At 39.3% G+C, this 20,844-nt stretch overlaps 1 protein-coding gene across 2 annotated transcripts in view; it reads right to left on the bottom strand.

Moving 5' to 3' along the window:
- LOC125879541 (myosin-11-like) overlaps positions 1-20,580 on the bottom strand; it is a 35,498-nt gene extending 14,918 nt beyond the window's left edge. The window contains exons 1-20 of one of the 2 annotated variants that reach the window (XM_049561482.1): positions 20,484-20,580; positions 17,537-17,894; positions 17,112-17,282; positions 14,031-14,187; positions 12,060-12,087; positions 10,704-10,803; positions 9,984-10,010; positions 9,573-9,599; positions 8,757-8,849; positions 8,588-8,651; positions 8,396-8,494; positions 4,611-4,754; positions 4,144-4,239; positions 3,930-4,048; positions 3,498-3,650; positions 3,228-3,401; positions 2,470-2,643; positions 1,748-1,862; positions 1,462-1,655; positions 1,205-1,326 (exon numbers count right to left, since the gene is read on the bottom strand). In XM_049561482.1, coding sequence (XP_049417439.1) covers positions 1,205-1,326; positions 1,462-1,655; positions 1,748-1,862; positions 2,470-2,643; positions 3,228-3,401; positions 3,498-3,650; positions 3,930-4,048; positions 4,144-4,239; positions 4,611-4,754; positions 8,396-8,494; positions 8,588-8,651; positions 8,757-8,849; positions 9,573-9,599; positions 9,984-10,010; positions 10,704-10,803; positions 12,060-12,087; positions 14,031-14,187; positions 17,112-17,282; positions 17,537-17,701 — 2,222 coding nt within the window. In that variant the 5' untranslated portion in view covers positions 17,702-17,894; positions 20,484-20,580. The remainder of the gene's footprint in view (positions 1-1,204; positions 1,327-1,461; positions 1,656-1,747; positions 1,863-2,469; positions 2,644-3,227; positions 3,402-3,497; positions 3,651-3,929; positions 4,049-4,143; positions 4,240-4,610; positions 4,755-8,395; positions 8,495-8,587; positions 8,652-8,756; positions 8,850-9,572; positions 9,600-9,983; positions 10,011-10,703; positions 10,804-12,059; positions 12,088-14,030; positions 14,188-17,111; positions 17,283-17,536; positions 17,895-20,483) is intronic. The other variant, XM_049561483.1, reaches the window with a different exon arrangement.
- Positions 20,581-20,844: the final 264 nt, after the last annotated feature.

The following is a 20,844-nucleotide window of genomic DNA, read 5'->3' as shown; positions in this document are numbered from 1 at the left end:
TCATTAACTGTAACATCAAATATGACATATGATGTATGAATATGATTCATTTAAGGTAAAAACAACAACAACAACAACAAAAAAACACGTGGTTGTTTTATTTTGAAAGTTTCAAAGTTTCAAGTTTGTATGGTTGTGTCTGCCCTCCAGTGGTCCTAGTGATGAACTACAACAGTGCATTTAAAGTTCAAGTGTGTAGGATTCAGGGGGATATATTCAAGTATACACAAGTGTTTTCTTTAGTGTATAATCTCCTAAAAAAATGTGTATTGTTACCTTAGAATTGAGAGGTTTGTAACTAGATACAGAGCATCTATTGAGTTCGCCATGTTACACTGCCACGTTCCTACAGTGGCCCAGAATGGATGAACCAAATACTGGCCAGATAATTTTTACCGTGAAACTGCTTTATTCAGTATTTCCACTGGTTTAAATCACGGGGTCTATTTGTTTTGGCGAGGATGAGACCTCTGCGGATAATTTGGCTCTTGATAAAAACTCCCTAAACATTTGAATCTTATGTTGTCAGGGAAAAAAGTGAGCACACATTAACAGGTGCTGGGCTAGGGGCCTAAGAAAACACTAATTTGTAACGTGAAATTGCTTTATTCAGTGTTCTTTTTTTATTTATTTATTTTTTTACCAGTTTTAATCTCCTGGTCCATTTGTTTTGGTGAGGATGAGACCTGTGCGAATTCGGCTTCTGGTAAAAACCTCATGAACAGTTAACACTGAAGGAATTCTAATCTGGAGATGATTCAGCTGGTTGCAATCTGCAATCCTCATCACTAGATGTCACTAAATCCCCCTAAATCTTACACACTGGACCTTGAAATGAACGGCCAAAATGAACGGCCAAAACACTGTTAACATCAGGATAATTACACTGTGCATTAACAAACTTCATGTTTATTGCAGGGCTATTTATTCAAATGTATTACATGGTGTATTATTAATACACATGCTGTCCTTATTAGTGCAAACAGAGCTATATATGTTGTTATCAGTACCTCTAATTAATAATAATAAATTTATAAATGTGGTCTCAGACAGTTTACTCACAGCCAAGTCACCAAAAGAAAATGTTGGCATTGTCAATTTCTGCAAACCATGGATGCGTTTCATACGTACCATATCAACGTTTTAAGTACAAGCAGAAGCCAACAATGACAACATTTATACCATTGCTTGGATTGTTCCTCACCTCTGTCTGAACTCCTGGAACACAATTCGGTTGGGGAATCCCTGCCTGCAGATTCGGATGCCCTCCAGCACACCATTACACCTGAGCTGCTCCAGCACCAGGTTGGAGTCCATCTTCCCAGCCTGCAGCACAGCAGCAGACTCAATGTCTTTTCTATACATTGTGGCTTTAATTTAAAAAAATCCCTCGTTCTGGATACACTTAGGGCGAAAAAGCAAAGCATATCACCTCAAACTTAAAACACATAGATGACCTACCCTCTTCTCGTGGTTGGGGATGATGCAGCGCACAAAGTTGGGCTGCGTGTTGTGCAGCGTGGTCATCAGCTTGCCCAGCGACTCCTTGTACAGCTGACCCACCGTGCGAAACATGCCCTTCTTGGATTTAGTGGAGGAGGGCACTGAACTCTCTGACATCTTGGTCATGGTCTCCAGACCCACCACTCGATCAACTGACACAGGAGACATTTATACTGCATTTTATTACCGTGACTAGACATTTGTGGTGAAATGAGGACATTCTGACCTGTCATGGAAGACTCACCGTCTTTCCATAGGTCCTGGATGAAGGTGCTGGAGGAGTTGTTGAGCAGAGCCGTCACGTTGTCATTCAGAGGATCCATGTTCTTGGTCAGCCAGTTAGCTGCATTATAGTCAACCTGAAAATGTAAATGTAAGTCATGTTTATTGATGGAGATCGGGATGGTATTAATCTGTGTTTTTCTTACTGTCGATTAAACCCATCAAAAGACCAAAAGTAACAAAGTCACTCAATATGTTCTGACTTCCTGTCTGTGAGTCTCTCAGCCCCAAGCTCATTGGTTCCTACTGAAGATGTAAATTTTCAGCTTCCAATCTTTTGTAGTTTTTTCCTATCAATCAGGAGGAGATAGTACATTTGTTGGGGACTATTTTCAGCAGTGGATTAATCTACATTTGTTGCTCTAGTGAGTATTTGTAGCAGCAGGACGGTGTGTGTGGAACTGAGTCGACATAAACTACAGAGTGTGTGTTCATAATGAAGGAACATGTCACCCAGTGCAACAGTGAGGCTCACTGATGTGTTTTTAATAGTTTCTGGACAACAGTGGAGTTCTATGGTACAGAGGAGGAAGATTTATCAGGCTATTATATACAATACTTGTTAGTAAATAATGTCAATTCAGTGTTGGTTTAAAACATACACGAAGAATATCACTGACGTTACTATTTAAACTAAACTATAACTGTTTATATTTCATTCCTGAAGCCTTCAATGATCCTCACCTTGCCGGCATAGTGCAGAACAGTGAACATCAGTTTATCTTTGTGTTGTTTGGGTTTGGAGAATTTCACGTGACCAGTGTGGGTGTTCAGCAGCTTCTCCACGAAGGAGACATCAGTTGCTTTGGGGAACCAACACTCCTCGTCCAGCAGGGCCAGGATGCCTGGAGGGTTGTTCTGCAGGACAGTGAAGGACACAGAGGTTAATTATGCTCATGAACACATGGTGGAGGTTATACAGGGGTGTATCCCGACTCTTAATGGCCTTATGGAGATCTTCAGTCTTACAGAAGGATCTCTTCAAATCTAGTTCTTATTAAGGAATGTAAACATTATTATGGTGGCTAGATAGTGATCTTAATTAGACAAATTAGTGTCTATTGATAAAAATAAGTGTCGGATTTCAATTAAAACCACCTGAAGTCATTTTTTACTTCCTCTTACAAACTTAAGAATGATATCATTTTTTTTTCTTCTTCTTTTTTGCAGTACAGAAACAGAGCCCATTATCATCCCTACTCTTTAAATGTAATTGCTACTGGAATTTCTTAGGACTTCACACAAATGTAACACATTTTTTAAAATTAAAATGATATCAGTTTTTGCAGAATAACATACTCTGATAACATATTGCATGTTAAGTCATTTTAACCTCTTGTGCTTTTAGTACTGTGAGGTGTTAAACTCTGTGTTTTATAATCAAATCAGTGAACTCCTGGTTAAAGTAAATCACATATGTGTGTCTGCAGCCTGTCACTGACCGGCCTCTCGATGAGCTCGATGCAGGGTTGCAGGTCGAGGCCGAAGTCAATGAAGTTCCACTCGATGCCCTCCCTCTTGTACTCCTCTTGCTCCAGGATGAACATGGTGTGGTTGAAGAGCTGCTGCAGACGCTCGTTGGTGTAGTTAATGCAGAGCTGCTCGAAGGAGTTGTCCTGAGGCAGAGAAATGTCGTAGTGATAAGAAAATGACATAAACTTGACAAAACAGTCACTCAAGTGTTTAAATGTTTGTTTTCAGTAAGTGCTCACCTCAAAAATCTCAAAGCCTGCAATGTCCAGGATGCCCAGGAAGGAAGATGACTGCCTCTTACTCTTGTCTAGCGTCTTGTTGACTCTGGCCAGGATCCATCGAAACAGGCGTTCATACATGGCCTTAGCTAGAGCCTCCACAGCAAAATCAGCCTGAAGGAGGAGGAGGAGGAAGAGAAGGAGAGAGAGAGACAGAAAAAAAAGTTTTGTTCTGATTCATTTTGGGATTATTTTATAATTCTGTGTTGCTGTAAAGTGATGGGATAGAAGGGTTTTATGTCATATCAGAAAAAGGTAGTGCTTTAATTCTCAGACACTTTACTTGGTTTTGTTTTTTCTGAGACTTTCTACTTTTTCTGAACTATATTTCAGAGGGAAATATTCCACAGGAGTCTTTATTTTCAGTGTTAATGAGGTTTGGTTTCAAGTTACCTGCTGCTTGGTCTGTGCCTTCTGCACCACCTCCCTGCCTACTTTGATCCGGGGGGTGAGGATGGCACGGGTGAAGTCGGTGACATTGATGCCCTGCAGGTGACACACCTTCTGGGCAGCTGGGGTTGATGGGTAAAACGAGATAGAGAAGAAGAGGTCAGAGACATTTAGAGGTTTACTTACACTGCTGGTGTTGGTATTTTCAAATGGTTACCGGTGTTGTCAGGCATGGTCGCCTGTTCGCTGTTCCTCTCCTTCTCAAACTTGATGTTGCCCAGCTGGAGCACAGTGGACACCACCTTCAACATCCCTGCAGCCAGGGAGAGGAAGGAAGACAATCAAGATGGTGCATAAATTTGCAACAATTTTATGTTTATTCTAGAAATAGTTTCCCCAGCTAAAAGTTTTCAGAAATTTTACTTTCCCCATGCTGTTCCTAGCATAAATAAAATTTAATTTTAATTTTTCTGATGTTTTTCTTTCATTTCCTTCAAATTTTTAGTAAAACAATAACTCCCCTTCAAAGTACATGGTCTTTGAAGTGGAAAATAATTTAGAAAATGTTTGGAAGGATGGATGAATGTTCCTTTTATTAAACCTACCATGAGAGGCAAATCTATAGTGCAGTGGGCTTAAATAAAGGATTTGATTGTGGAGTTGGTTCAAATGATCAGTTTGTACCTAATCTTTCCTCCTCAGTGAAGCCCATGATCTCCATGGCCTCCAGAGTCTCATCAAACATCTCATCATCCTCCTGACCGGGAATCTCCACGTGACCGGCCATCAGGAAACGATAGGAGCCAAAGTCCTCCAGCAGAAGCTCCTCTAAATACACACACACAAATACACAACATTAATTTTAATTACAGCCCCATTATTGTGGTGACAGTTTGGGAATCAGTGGTTTCTGATCAACAGGTTTATTTCCCCCTTTTTCTGCCTGGCCTCTATTAGTACAAGTATACTGATACACTCACTATTTATGTTTAACATATGATAAAGTCAAGACAGATTTGAGGAAGAGTAGGTTGACAGTAGCTCAACATCATTCACTGGTCCACATTTATTGTTTATCAGGAGCAGCTGTCAGTGTCACAGATTTCTGTTTTCAGCTCACTTGAAACTTGTTCTGTTTCAGAGGCCATGTGGAGGCAGTGAGTAACTGCCAGTGACTGTTTTCAACTCTAACACCAGTTTCATCTTTCACACAGATGTCTGTCTAGCTTTATAAAATGTGCAAAAAACACTAAGGCTGTACCCAACTTCGAATTTTGTCAGTTATAAGTAGTAATAGAAACAGGGCAGTAGTCACCACATACATTGTGGGGAACACGTCCCCCCAGTGTTCAGGTATGCCCAAAATGTCCCTCCCAATATATATAACTGTAACTGAAAAACAACAGTCTTAGTATTTTTTTTTTCATTGCTATTCTACGATAGGCAACCACATACCACCATCTGAAATAATGTAATCATCATAATTATAACTAAACATAACAAGTCCTCGTTATTATTACTATCAGTTCGAAAATTGCATTTCTGCGTGTGGTTTGTCCAAGTGGAGTTGCCGTAGCAGAATGCCAAGGCTGGTTACCATGGTTGCCATCAATGTCGTTGCCAGACTGCTGTATGGGTAACGTTCCAGGCAGGCAATGGAAATTTGTCTCTCTATTCATTACTGAATAAAAGTGGAAAACGAGAATGTAATATGAGCATTACGTAGGCTATATTGTAACTGTTTATTGTGATTTTGTGAAGTGTTATGAAATTTTGATGTCGTGAATGGTTATTGTTTTGCAATGTTGCACCGAATGTAACCACATTATAATAGCTAGCTAGCTAGCTAATGAGCTAGCTAACAACAAGCCTGCGTCAAGTTTGAACTTGGAAGTGTCTCTCATAACATTTGTGCTGCATGCGTAATTTCACAGTGAGTCATCATGAGCAAGAGCAAGGGTGGCAGAGACATTCAGCTTTTTTTGGCCAGTCTCAGAAAAGAAGCAAAGTAAGTTAAGAGCAGTGAGAAAATGAGTAGCGTTACGTTATCAGTCGGATTATAGAAGTAACGTTAGTTATACGGTACGGTAGCGTTTGTACAAAAAATGAGTCAGTGTTTCTTGATATAAGAATAATTGTCATTCAGATCAGAAATGGTTTGTAGGCACAACTTGTTATCTGATAATATTTCTTCCATGTTCCCTTTGGTGTGTTAGATGTTCAAAAAAAAGAAACGTATGGCAGGTGGCAGGAATGGCAGGAAGTAAGGGTGTGTGTGTGTATTTGAGGGGGTGGGGGGCATGCAGATTTGCCCCCCCCCCCCCAGTGTTGACTCCATGGCTACAGCCTTGAATAGAAATATTCCACTATTCATTCCCGTTTTTCATATGGGTTATCAAGCAACACTTTATTGAACTACAAGATTTTTTAAATGGGTTCAGCAGGACATTCAGGTCCTCCAAGCTAATGCGTGCTTACTCTGCTAACAATGGATCGAAAATTTACATCATTTTTTGCCGACAATAGATATCAGTCAAAAGTTACAGACTGTATCCTATTAATCAATCAATCAATCAATCAATTTTATTTATAAAGCCTTAAGTCTTACGAAAGTCTTAAGTCTAGTCTTAAATGTGGAGACGGTGTCTGCCTCCCGGACTGTAACAGGAAGATGATTCCACAGGAGAGGAGCCTGATAGCTAAAGGCTCTGGCTCCTGATCTACTTTTGGAGACTTTAGGGACCACGAGTAACCCTGCGTTCTCAGAGCGCAGTGTTCTGGTGGGATAATATGGCACTATGAGCTCTCTGAGATATGACGGAGCTTGACCATTTAGAGCTTTATAAGTTAACAGTAGGATTTTATATTCAATTCTGGATTTTACAGGGAGCCAGTGCAGAGAAGCTAAAACAGGAGAAATATGATCTCGTTTCTTAGTTCCTGTTAGTACACGTGCTGCTGCATTCTGAATTAGCTGGAGAGTTTTTAAGGACTTACTAGAGCTACCTGATAATAGAGTGTTACAGTAATCCAGCCTTGAGGTAACAAAAGCGTGGACCAATTTTTCTGCATCTTTTTGGGTCAGGATAGGCCTAATTTTCGCAATATTACGCAGATGAAAAAATGCAGTCCGTGAGGTTTGCTTTAAATGAGAATTAAAAGACAAATCTTGATCAAATGTTACTCCGAGGTTTCTTATGGTAGTGGCAGGGGCCAGAGCAATGCCATCTAGAGAAACTATGTCATCAGATAAAGAGTCTCTGAGTTGTTTGGGGCCAAGAACAATAACTTCAGTTTTGTCTGAATTTAACACCAGGAAGTTGGTGCTCATCCAGGTTTTTATGTCTTTAAGGCAGTTATGGAGTTTAATTAATTGATTACTTTCTTCTGGCTTCATCGATAAATACAACTGTGTATCATCCGCATAACAATGGAAATTTATAGAGTGATTTCTAATGATGTAACCTAAAGGAAGCATATATAGAGTAAATAGGATTGGTCCGAGCACAGAACCTTGCAGAACTCCAAAACAAACTTTAGTACATAAGGAGAAGTTGCTTTGAGCTGCAGAAGATGACGCCACCTCAGAGCCTGAGTGGGCAAAGCTTCCCTCTGTTCCATCTCACTCGGACTCACCCTAGCTGCCTGTGCCCATCACAGACAAGCGATCGGACTTGACATAGCGTAATGATTTTACCTTGGTGAGCAGTGTGAAAGCAAGGAGCGCTGACTCTGCAGCTACTGTTGGGGAATGAAATAGTCTCGCCACCAGACAGTCAGAGATCTCCGCCTTCTGATAGTCTGGGGACACTCCTTTCTAAAGTGTGTTTAACACACCAGTGAAAACAGCCGGCAACAAAGCAACGCCTCTTGCATTTTTGAAAAGGACACGCCTTCTCGGAAATGTGCGCTCCCCCTTTTCTTGTCCGCAAGGAAAGAAACATGCAGAGAGCTTGAAAATGGATGCCGAGAGATTTAACTCTGAGTCAACTGAGTCATGACCTTGTAAAAGATTATGTTTGTTTCTTTTAGTTGGTGAGAATGTGTCGCCGCAAACGCGACAAACTGCATACTCCACTGAACTTTGACGGCATTTTCTTGCAGCTGAGCCATTTTGTACCACTACACGTGTTTCTAGTGGGACTATGTTTACAAGCAGAAGAGTTCAGCGAGCCACCGAAGGACCACTCTGCAGATTTACTATTGGTTCTGCAACGTAGGGAGTTTTTTTAAACTCTGAAATTGTATCCGCCCATCTAAACACAAAATCAGGGAGAAAGTCATCAGTCGTTAGTTAAGCAGAGCGTCTAAAGACTGACTTGTGAGTCTAGGAACAAAATAACCAGACACACCAATAGACAAAATGACCCAATTTTAATGACATGTCATATCGACTCTTTAAACCGTCTAAATCTTACAATAACTGCAGTATAATGTTTTCATTTCTCACTCATAATGTAGTTGCTCACCCTTCATCTTGTCTTTGGCTCCTGCCACCATGTAGTAGAATATGTGAAAGGCTCTCTCAGTGTTGGCCTGGCGAATACATCTAGACTTCTCCAGCAGATCTGATCCAGGCAGGAGAGGGTTAAGTAGATAACCATGTCTAGTTTCAGTTAATGTTTCAAGTAAAACGGCACTTCATTTGAAAAAAAGGATACAGGTGTCGATATTGGCCCCAACTAAAAAACCGGTCACATCAAAGTTGAGCTTGATGAACTTGCCCTGTGGACAGAGGAGACAACAGCTACATCACACCATTAATCACTGAGAGAACTGAAAGTCAAAATGGTTGTTGAGTTTTGCCTCACAAACTGATTAAAAACGTACAAATCGTGAAGAGTTGTCATTCTTGATGGTTTTGGCGTTTCCAAAAGCCTCCAGGATGGGATTAGCCTGCAGCAGCTGCTTCTCTAGCTCTCCCTGCAGCCCAGAACAAGGTTACATATCCATACACAGCAAGGTAACTACACATATTTACTCAAGTTCTATACTGACATACAATTTTGAGGTACTTTACTTGAGCATTTTCATTTTGTGCTACTTTATACCTCTACTCGATGACATAGAGACAAGTATTGTACTTTTTACTGCACTGCATTTATTTGACAGCTTCAGTTACTTTGCAGATTATCAAAAAAGTATAAATCAGTTTCAATCATGACCCAGCAGTACATGAAGTAATTAAAATTGCCTAAATGTGCAACTGCAATATTATTGTGATGAACATGTATTTGCATCAATACTTAGAATCCAATATTATTCTGAAATGGACTATTCTGCATCATGAGTACTTTTACTTTGGTACTTTAAATATATGTTGTTGCTAATACTTTTGTACTTTTACCTAAGATTTTAAATGCAATGCTCTTCTTGCAACAGAGTATTTAGACCGTAGTATTGCAACTTTTACTTAAGCAAAACATCTGAATACTTCCTCTTCCACTGTCTAACCATTATATCCTTGTATCTTTCATAATGTGTCTTTAACCGTGAGCATACACATGACAGCCGATACCTTGAATGGAATAAAAACCAAGTTGCAAATTTACTGTTTCACATTAAGTACAGCTTCTACTGCTTACTGTGTAAATGTGTGTGTGTGTGTGTGTGTGTGTGTGTGTGAGTGTGAGATTTTATACTCACGTAGGCGAGAGATCCTGGCTGCTGTTGCTGAGGAGACAACAGGAACACAAACTGGTTAGAAACACAAACAACATTTTGTCTTCGTTTAAAAGCTGCTAGATTTAGCATTTTTCCCAAAATTGGCTCCCCACGTGACAGCTCGAAACGCAGCAAAGCAGCAGGGCCAGAGGTCAAGCATTGATAAATCTTGGCTAGACAGACCACAGAAAGTTCCTCACTGGATTATACACGGCCATAATTTTCAATCAGTGTCATGGAGAATCCGTGGGAAAGACATGACAAGACAAGACTTATTTGACAGCACAAGTTGTACTGATGTCTCCGCTGTTTTATGATTTTTTTAGTCATCAGTCAGAGTTGTAGAAAGCTCCAGTAGCAGCACAGCAGTATATAACAATAATCTGTCCTCACCTTCACCACAGCTGCAGCAACTGAATCCTGTCATGTACAGTAGCGTATGTGATTTAATATGTTGTCAAAGAACTAAATATAAGTGCACAGTAATATCTACAGTGCATACACTCAGCTTTTCAGATGATAGTTAACTTTTAGTGGTTAAAGTTACTTAAAGTAGAGGAGCTTCAAGCTAAAACTGAACATCACAAAATGCAAAAATCATATTAAATTGAAGAAATTCATCATGGAGCCAATGAGCGCTTCAGTTCAGATTATTTCTGGTAAAGTAACTGAGTATATTCACTCAAGTGCTGTAATTAAAATTCAAGGTTACTTGTGCTTTGCTTGAGTATTTCCATTTTAAGCTGCTTCTACTCAGAAAATGTTGCATATAAAATATAATCAAATAATAAATTATGATGTATTATAATAGAATGATCTACATAGTGGCCATATACATAATTTTCTTTTTAAGGAGTATTTTTATCTTGTGTTATTATTACTTGTTAACTTAAATAAAGGATTTGACTTTCTTCTTTGTGACATGTCTCACAATGAGACATGATAAGTAAGCCTACCCTTGTGGTTCCCTCATTGTATATTTTGTTCTTGAAACTCATTGTTATGTTTTATCACATCAATTGTTTCATTAAATTGTTATTTGGCTGCTATGTAGATTCATTTTTCATAATCTTAAAACATCTTGATCAAGTTTCTGAAGACATTTCTACTCACAGGATTCACATCCTTCTTGCCCTTGTGCGAGGAGGCGACGACAGCCAGGTACTGAATCACCTTCTTGGTGTTTTCTGTCTTCCCTGCTCCAGACTCACCTCTGGGTGACAGAGGTGAGGTCATGGAGAGAGGGGTGAAACATGAGAGGATGATGAAGGAGAAGGAGAGAGAGAAAGGGAGAGTTTATAATAGAAGGCTGATGGGAGGGCTGAGAAACAGTTGAAAATAGAGCGCTCCAAGGATGATGTTTTTCTGTAGGCTGACGCAAAAGTCGTCGTCGTCCTGGTTCCCACGTCAAAAAGCCTATGAGATTTTTCCATTGGATCTTGGATTACTGCAGACAAAAGGTCTATGGCAAACAAACATTTATCGCAGTTACACATTTTGTCCAAGCTAAAATGAACACCATTTTAATGATTTTTGAAGTCCAAATGCAATCGCCATAAGCAAAAAGCTAATGATGATCTACACTACAGTGGCATGATTTAACATCCCTTCCACAACAATGTTGTATAGTGTTGTAGTCTCATTTAGCTACTTGTTAGCAGCCGCTTTTTTACGACACATAAAGGCTTCAGAATTCATGTGTCTCTAAAGCTTGCGTTAACCACAGACTTTATTTCCAGCATCTAACCAAAAACCCATTCAAAGGACCCACTGACTTGAGATGAAGGAACCAGGAGTGCAAAAATGTTAACTCATTTCCAGGTTTTAGGACGCTATGGAGAGAGGATGACGAATAACTAGGGCTGGGCAATATATCAATACTATATCGATACTATGAGACTAGACATTGTATTAGATTCTGGATAGCAAGTGTTGTCTTTTCCTGCTTTTAAAGGCTGCATATAGTAAAGTGAAGTCATTTTCTGAGCATACCAGACTGTTCTAGCTGTTATATTACTTGCATTTACCCACATTACTGAAGATGATTTATCAAAAATCTCATTGTGTAAATGTATAGTGAACGCACCAAAAGGCAACCCTACAATATTGTCTCAGTATCAATATCAGGGTAGTTGGTAAAAAATATCATGTGATATTTGATTTCTTCTATCTTTCATCACTTAGCCCTGCAAATTACTACTTGATAGTTAATGATTTTAAGTGTTAGTTGCAGCCTTACACAAATCCAAACATAAGTATATACACACAGGCACATTGTTGGTACTCGCCTCCTTACTGGGGACAAAATGCAAGTCCCCGCCATGTAAATTATAGGGTTAACACCTGGTTAAGGATGAAAGTAAGTCTCAATTCCCCTTAAGTGATGGAAACGGATCTGTGTGTGTGTGTATGTGTGTGTGTGCGAGCAGTGTGATGGAAAATGGTTAAGTATTGTATGTTTTGACTCACGTGCAGAGAATAGACTGATCCTCACGGTCTGCAGAGAGAGAGAGACAGAGAGAGGGAGGGATGTTAAAAGGGGGAAATAATGTGAAATGTTGACTGAGCTGAACTCATTAGTTGAAGCCAAGCTGAACACACCAAACATGAACTCTGAAGGCGGTGCCGCTTGACTCGGACACGAGAGCAAACAGCTCTGAAATCTTGTTCGAGGGAGATTAGCCTCCATCACTCATATCATCTAAAAATAGCAGGTGGATGCAGGGCTCCATCGCTGTAATCTTGTCTCCCCTGCTCCATGTATGGCCATTCTAGGGCTGAATGGAAAGTACTAAGTTGGTCTGAGGTCAGTGGTGGACCATCCGGAGACCAGACGGCACGCTCTGAGGCTTCAGTCAGAGCTCTTCGCTGCCACCAACTGTTATTTTGTAAGTTTCATTTGGTAATTGTATGTGTGTGCGTGTGTGTGTATGTATGTGTGTAGAATATAAAAGTATTATTGAGAAAACAAATGTAAAACTCCTGTATTTTAACACATTGGGCTTTGAAACATTTTGAGGCTTATAGTGCTATAAATCAGCATCTTTAAACGTGGCCTTTTCCCCTCTAAACAGTGTACACACACACATATATATATATATATATGTGTATATATACACACACACACACACACACACACACACACACACACACACTCATATATATATGTATATATATATATATATATATACATATATATACACACACATATATATACATATATATATACAGATGGGTGTCAAATTAAAGGAAACATGAGTGGATGAGTGGAGAAACATAACTCAGACTCACACCATTGCAATGGAATCACAGACGGACAGACAGACAGACGGACAGACAGACAGTGTTTACTGAACACATTTTGCCTTGATGACACACACACAGACACACACACACACACACAGACTCACAAAGTGAAAACATTACCAGCTATGTTGTTGCGGCTAATTAAGCAATTAACTGTCATACTGCAATCATACTCTATGGCATAAAATGCTGAGTAGGCCCAGCTGATTATGATTTTGTATCAAGATGGCAAAAGAAAAAGATCTAAGTATTGTTTTGTAGGGGGCAAGGATAGCAGCAGCTTCAGTCACAAAGACTGCTTATCTGGCTCGTGTTTAAATAGGAAGATTAAGATGCAGATGGAATAACACAATGAATACTTGACCCCTACAGTGAGCGGATTGCTCTGTTATGCTGTGGGGGTGCATTTTGCTGGCATGCCTTTGGTCCACTTATCAGCTGAAATTTCCCTCAGAGGGAAGGGTCACTGCAAATCAACACAAAGTTGTTCTGAGTGATCACCTTTATCCTATGATGAAACGTTTCTGTCCTAATGGGAGTGGTCTCTTCAAGGATGACAATGCCCACGTCCATAGGGTACAAGGGATCACTGGTAGTTTGACAAGTATGAAAATGATTTGAACCATATGCTATGGCTTTCACAGCCACCAGATCTAAACCCAATTGAACATCTATGGGAGATTTTTGACCAACTTGTTGGACAGTGCTCGAATGTAGCTGTGGCTCAGGCAGTAGAGCATGTTGTCCACTAACTTGATCCCTGGCTTCTCCTGTCCACATGTTGAAGCATTCTTTGGCAAGATACTGAAACCCCAAAGAGTGCGTGTAAATGTTTAAAACTGAGTTGCAGGTGATGCCTTGTATGGCAGCCTCGCCAGTGTATGAATGGATGAATGTGACATGTAATTTAAAAGTGCAATTCACCACAAACACCAAAACACCTAGCAGAGTTAAGAGACTTGAATCAATGCCAAGATGCACTGAAGCTGTTCTGGTGGCGCATGGTCCAACAATTTATTAAGACACTTTTTGTTGGTCTTTATTTTGTCACCCGTCTTTACACATACTGCTACAGGATCGTACAAAACGCATTTTTTTTCAGGTTGTCAGAAACACATACACACACACACTTACCTTGCAACATGTTCCTGTAGGCGTTGTCTGTGATGGAGTAGATGTGAGGTGGCACCTCATGACGTTTCTTGCCCTTATACATCTCAATGATCTTCTCAGAATAGATGGGCAGCATCTTGTAGGGGTTCACCACCACACAGAACAGACCTGAGTATGTCTTAAGGGGGAGGGAGAGGAAATCACCACATCAGAGCAACTTGGGAATTTTACAGTGATCTTTCTATCTGACTTGCTAATGTTGTTAAATATACCCTGCTTAACAGATTCCCTGATTTCTCCTGGAGAAATATAGTCTATAGCCGTGTCTCTAGATTCATTTAAGCGAGCAAACCACAGTGGCAGAGCTGGGTCCAACCTGTGTAACAGCAGCAACAGAAAGTTTGCTGATCTAGGGAGTTGGGTGGTCCAGGATTAGACAGCCAGTGTAAGACCCAGCACCAGGGGTCTGATCTCAGACCCTTGGTGCTCTCTTGCTAATTCTTGTGCTGTTGCTTTGTTGTAAATCTGTGAGATATTCATGCACAAATGGAAAAAAAAAAGAGCTGTGATATCAGCGTGGCATTGATGAAAATAAACCAGTCCCCACTGGTAATATGACATGAAATTCATAGTCTTCTAAAAAACATCCTTTACAAAATACATCTATTTATTTATTGATATATTTATTGCCCATTTATTTAATTCAGGATTTTTTTTTCATAGGGATATTAGTGTTTACAGAGATTTTTTCTGCCCTAATGGGTAAATAAATAAGTAAGCCTACATTCATATACAGGTAGCAACTTTACAGGGAGAGCATCACAAAGAGCTTCACAGCTCACAAGCAAATGAAGACAGAAAATAACACTAAATGCCACAGAGAGGCTGATTGTACATAAAGGTGGAGTGTGGTTTCTGAACATGAGGGACACACCAGCAAAAGCTCAGAAAGTTGGTTAGGGTTTTACGAAGGGACAGTTAGTCAGTTTGGACAGTCAGAAGTGGAAGAAGTACTCATATCTTTTACTTTGGTCAAACTAACAATATCACTCTGTAAAAATAAATAATAAATAAAAAATAAATAAATAAATAAATAAAAAAATAAAGTCCACTCAAAATGTTACTTGAAGTAAAATAACAAAAATATTTACAGCATTTTAATGTAGTAGTAGTAGTGGAGTTGGAGCACATTTTAAATATTTGATATACAGTTTAATCTATAGGATAGCATCATGTTTTATAAACTGATCATGTTTTGTTTGTAAAATCTTACTCTGTAAAGTAACTCCAGCTGTCAGATGATAGTGGTGGATTAATAAATACAATAAAGTAGTGCAAAATTAAAATACTCAAGCTAAGCACCTTAAAACAGTACTTGGGTAAATATTCTGAGTTAGTTTCCCTCACTGAGGGCAGTAACTGACAAAAATTAATCTAGACTTCAAGACATCCTTTCAGACATTTCAGATAAAGTGTTATGTAAATTTTCAGATGTCCTTATGGCTCAGAGATGCAGACATTTATGTTTTCTGTGAAACACTTTTACAGTAAGTTTAAATGAGCTCATCCAGGGTTCACAGTGAAGCTGAAACATTTTATTTATTCATTTTGACAAAGGGGTTTTTTGATTAAGAATTTAGGTCAAACATTACTAATTGCATCATCCTAATTGTGTGTTTATTTGTATTACATGGGACTTTGGAAAACAAGCAATTTTAAAATGCCACCTTAGGCTTTGGTGATTGATTTCCACTATTTTATGACATTCTCTGACTAAAACAATTAAAAGACCAATTGAGAAAATAATTAGCGTATTAACTGATAATAGCAATGTAAGAAAAAAATCATATATTTAAAACTTGAAGCCATGTGTATATACACATATTAGACAATGCACCACAGTGGCATACTGCACAGCCTCTCAAACTATAATATTGTACAAAAATCATCACATTATTGGTTGAAATTTAAATTGCAAAAAACATACAGCTTCTGTAGAAGTTAAATTTAGGTTGCTATGATGAATCGTTTATCCACTTTACACTGTGGGACTCTGTATCATCTTCCTGAGGGTCATAGATCATATTCAGAGTTCAGTGTATGAGCATTTTTTTGGCTGCTCAGATACTGTCTGCTCATATATGGACTGGAGGGACTGGAGCTCTGAACTTCCAGTGATCTTCATGGCAGTCTGTATTAGATGCATCAGCATGGATTTTAATTTTACATCCCGTACCTTATTAGACTTTGTAAGACCGACTGAAAAAATAAAAACATAAGCTGTTGATCCTCCCAGTACATCCTGAGTCTATGTAGTGAGCGAGTGTCTGCGCACAGTCCCTAAACAAGGACTTCTACACCTGAACGTGGAGTTAGTGTGAACCTCAATGGGCTTTATAGGAGAGTAAACAGCAACGTGTTCCCTGTGGTCTGTGGTCACCTGCTCACCTTGGCTCAAGTAGTTTCTTTCTGTCTGAGGGGAGAACACAAAGTCGTCTTCTAACGTTAAATTTATGAGAGCAGCACAGTATTTGATTGCCAAGTTCATGTTTGGATAATAAAAGGGTAAACACTTATTTATTTATAAAATTTAGTAGGTTTATGGTTGTCTTTTTCAATAAGTATACATTTTAAATTTCTTGACGGCTTTAGGTTAGTTCTTCTTCTTCCTCTTAAACAATTCACTTTAAACACACAATAATTTCAGAGAAAAAACCTAGACAAATATTTGTTGTCAGGTGATGCAATGTTCTGAAAAACTGCACAAATGTGAGCTGCATCTTCTCCAGTTTTCTGGAGAACAATGACATAACATCTACAGGGTATCTGACATTGTAGAAGCAACTGGATGATACTTTGATTATACTCCTTGTAGAATTAGATTACTTTTAGGTGTAATTTAGGCCATGTAGCTTTAATTTTCTGTTGTGGTCATTTATCATTATTATAGTTATTACTGTACTTATATTATTTTTCTTTCCCTGATGAGTGATTTTATTGGCATGTTGCAATGCCATGTTTTATATTGTGCTTGTGTCTTCATAACTCTATTTATTTCTGAAAATGACAATAAATATGCGTGTGTTCGTGTGTGTTGCTCACATAGATCAGACTGGAGAAGTATCTCTCCCGCAGGTTTTGGAGGACGGAGGCTTCATTGAGGAAGGTGAGGGCGGCCATGTCCTCCACCTTGCTGAACTTGGGTGGGTTCATCTTCTGGATGTCGTCTTTGTTCACTGTCACCTTCTGACCGTTGGAAAGCTGCACCACCACCTGCAGCCAGAAGCACAGTGTGTGGTCTGTCAAGACCAGAATTTTTCCATAATATAGCTTACAAACTCAAATGTATTGATGTCAAGCAGCTCTGTGCAGTCTCTTTACGTTGGCATTAAGTGACGAGAGTTTTGTATAAAGTACACTTTTACTGTTGTTGAATATATAGACCAATAAAGTATTAAGAAATGTGACTACAGCAGCATACTGAGACAGCAGAGAATCTGTTGTGACATCATCAGTGCATACATTACCTCATCACCCTTCTCCTCCTTTAAGCTGGCTGCCTCAAACCCCTCCCTCTCTGATGGTATCCACACCATCTTCTTGGCCGCCCAATCGGCTTGTGCAATCCCGCTGTTTCGAAAGTCATTATCAGAGAAGAGGAACTTGCTGTCGTCGGTCGCCGCGTCAGCCATGTTGGAAGTATCACTATTTGTGGTTGAATCGATCTGAGGTGTGCAGGCGGTGGCAGTGACAGAATCAGAGTCGATTGCTGGTGATTCAGAGATGGTCGAGCTGACGTCTGGATCGTCACTGACGACTGGGCCAGCCTCTGGTGGGTAGATGGGAGTCGGATTGTCTTCTGACCTCAGTGTAACCTCTGGCCTGCTAACATAGAAGACGGCAGAAATCAAACAGTGAAAATGTGAAGTAAAACACACTGGGTTCATTTGTTAAAACACAGTCCTCCATCAATAAGGCTGCAAGAACAGGGGCAGCAGGAGCGTCAACAAGACTCCAGCACTGCATTGCTCTCAGCCAAGAAATAGTTGACATAACCCTCCTGCCCCCATAAAACCACAAATTGCAATTGTTGACTTTTACACTATGGTTTTGTAAAATTAAAACAAATATGGATATAACATGTTAATTAGTGATCTTAAGAGATGCTGGTAAGCAAAATGGACAGAGCCAGGCTAGCTGTCAGAAAACAGTGTAACATGCCTGCTGTAATTTCCCCAACCCCAAGGTCATGTCTACAAATGGTATGTTTTAACTGACTAACAGTCCAAATATCCAAAGCTATTCAGGTTATTGTTGTGAATGACAAAGAAAAGCATCACATTGTCGTACAAAACATGAAACCAGCAACCTTTTTATACTTAAATAATCACAAAAATGATTATTCAGTTATCTAAACACATGCCAGTTGCCATTTTTTGTTGACCAAGTAATCGACCACTTGATCCAGCTCTAGTTGACAACTATAGATTCTGGTCTTAATCATAGCCTATTTACCCACCAACATTTTTTCAGATGGACATTACTTAAATAAAATTTTATCAAATATGAGTCCTAATGTGATGACCTAATGTTTATCAGTTTAGGGTTCCTTGGCACAAAGTGAGTTTAGTACTGGGAGGTTTTCGGATCAATCGCTGCACCTGGGTTGGGAAAGTGAAAAAGCAGTGCATGCCAGTTCTTCATTATCATCTCTTAGGTGCCCTTGAGCAAGGCCCTTAACCCCAGCTGCTCCAGGAGCTGCTCGGTGTCCAGCAGATCAGACTGTGGCTGTACTGGGAAGCTTTCAGGTGTGTGTGTGTGTGTGTGTGTGTGTGTGTGTGTGTGTAACTATGTGAGTGTGAAGCAAAATAGAAGCTTCCTCTCAGTAAAATCTGCCTGAATAAATGAAGGTTAAAAATGTCTACTGTAATTCTGCTGTTTTCTTTAAGTCATTTTATACTTTCTTCTATAAATTGTCTTATTTTGTTCTGCTTGTTTTATATGTTTATGCCTTTGTACACTTATTGTAAAACACTTTGAATTGCCTTGTGTTTGAAATGTTATATACAAATAAACATGCCTTGCCCAAGTTATTAACTCATAAACAAAGTCAACCAAGAAAAGTCTTGAGGGCCTAAAGTGCCAAAGAAACAGACTGTAAAAAGTAACATTTAGTAATAAAATTGACCTTTGATTTCATAATTTAAGTATTTTTTGGAATATTTAATATTTATGCCTAACTAAGCAACAACCAAAGAGAAAATTTGAAGGAAAAAATGTTTTAAGTTATTATCTATGAAGAATTTAACACTCAAAAATGAAAACACACAGTAAGCAAATAACTCCAAACTCCTGTCATCATATTGTAATTCAACATCCACGTAATTTTGTGCAAAGAGCAAAATAAGTGTAGCATCAAGCAGAGGAAAACTCATCAGTCATAATCTCTTCAGTAGCTCTGCAGATATTTAAACAACCACACAGCTGGAATCATCACACAGAAACGAGCATCAACAAAACACATCAGCTCATATTTTCTATGACTCAAATTGCTGCCTTTGTATTCGACTGACACTCATTTCCATTTGGTTTTAGTGACAGGTTACTGCAGATAACAGCCGCGGTACATTTCCCTAGGTTTGCAATGAGCTACAGTACTTACTCACTTATCCTTGTCAGTGCCTCTTCATGTGGGTCACAAGGCTGCTTTGACCTCCCATTGAACAGCAGGCAATAAAACATGAAAAGCAGCACACAGATAACCCCTATAATCAAACAACTGAGCTGCCATGCTGGAATGCCCATGTTTGGCTAACCCCTTTGCTCCTGGTAGCTTTGGTAGCCCAAAGAGGGATGCTAAGGACTTAGCAGGCATACTACCTTATAAGGTGCAACTCATGTGTCCAGCCAAGCTTACCGTTTACACCAAAATGGTGACATGTCATAGGTGCATCCATGTGTGGCTGCCGGCACACACGCAAAACAGAGCAGGTATGTGGGCAGGAATCAATATCCAGCATCTCTAATGAAGAGTTTTGTCATGTTGACTAAGAAAATGAATGCTTTCAGTGAGTGTCATCAAACCACAATAATGATTACAATACCATCCTGGATCTTTTTTTAATCTTTATAAAAGACCTTGAAGAGATTCAGGATAATGCAGCTGTCTGTTGGTTTTGAATTACACTTAATTCAGTGTATCTGTTTATCATCTCTATTAGCTCTTCAACAACAAATATTAACACATATTGCACTTAGAGTGACAGAAATATGACTCCGAGTCTCCTTAGTTTTTCTTTAATTTTCACCTATAAGAAAATATTAATAGCATTTGTAATTCCTTGCATTGAAGTAACACCAGCCTCTACCTGTTTCCAGTAATAAAGCTATTTATAGAAAATTATACATATATATATATATATATATATATATATATATATATATATAAATACATAAAACTGTCTTTATACTCACTGTGCAGTGCTTCAGCCCTCAGTGCAGATGGAGGCTCAACTCCAGGGAAATGAGAATATCATGTCAGGTGAACTAACTGATGACGATGATGATGTCGGTCTTCCTCCTTCCACGCTATTTAAACCAGCCCGCGACACCTGGGGGTGGAGCAGCGCCCGCGAGCCGCCTCGTTCCCAAAGTTGGCAGCAGCCACGAGCGACGTCCATCCAGCCAATCACAGCAAGAGAACACGTTTCATTATTCTGCCTTCAAATGAAAAGCTTTGAACTGTACACATCTGTAGAGGTGTTAACTGTCATGAACTGTTGGCATGATTGTATTTGGCTGCTAAATTTACTCAAGTGTGTACTTACCTACAACT

The sequence above is a fragment of the Epinephelus fuscoguttatus genome, linkage group LG19, assembly GCF_011397635.1.
Source record: "Epinephelus fuscoguttatus linkage group LG19, E.fuscoguttatus.final_Chr_v1".
Taxonomy (NCBI): Eukaryota; Metazoa; Chordata; class Actinopteri; order Perciformes; family Serranidae; genus Epinephelus; species Epinephelus fuscoguttatus.
Note: the sequence above shows the minus strand (reverse complement) of the source record. Positions and strands in the feature narration are given on the sequence as shown.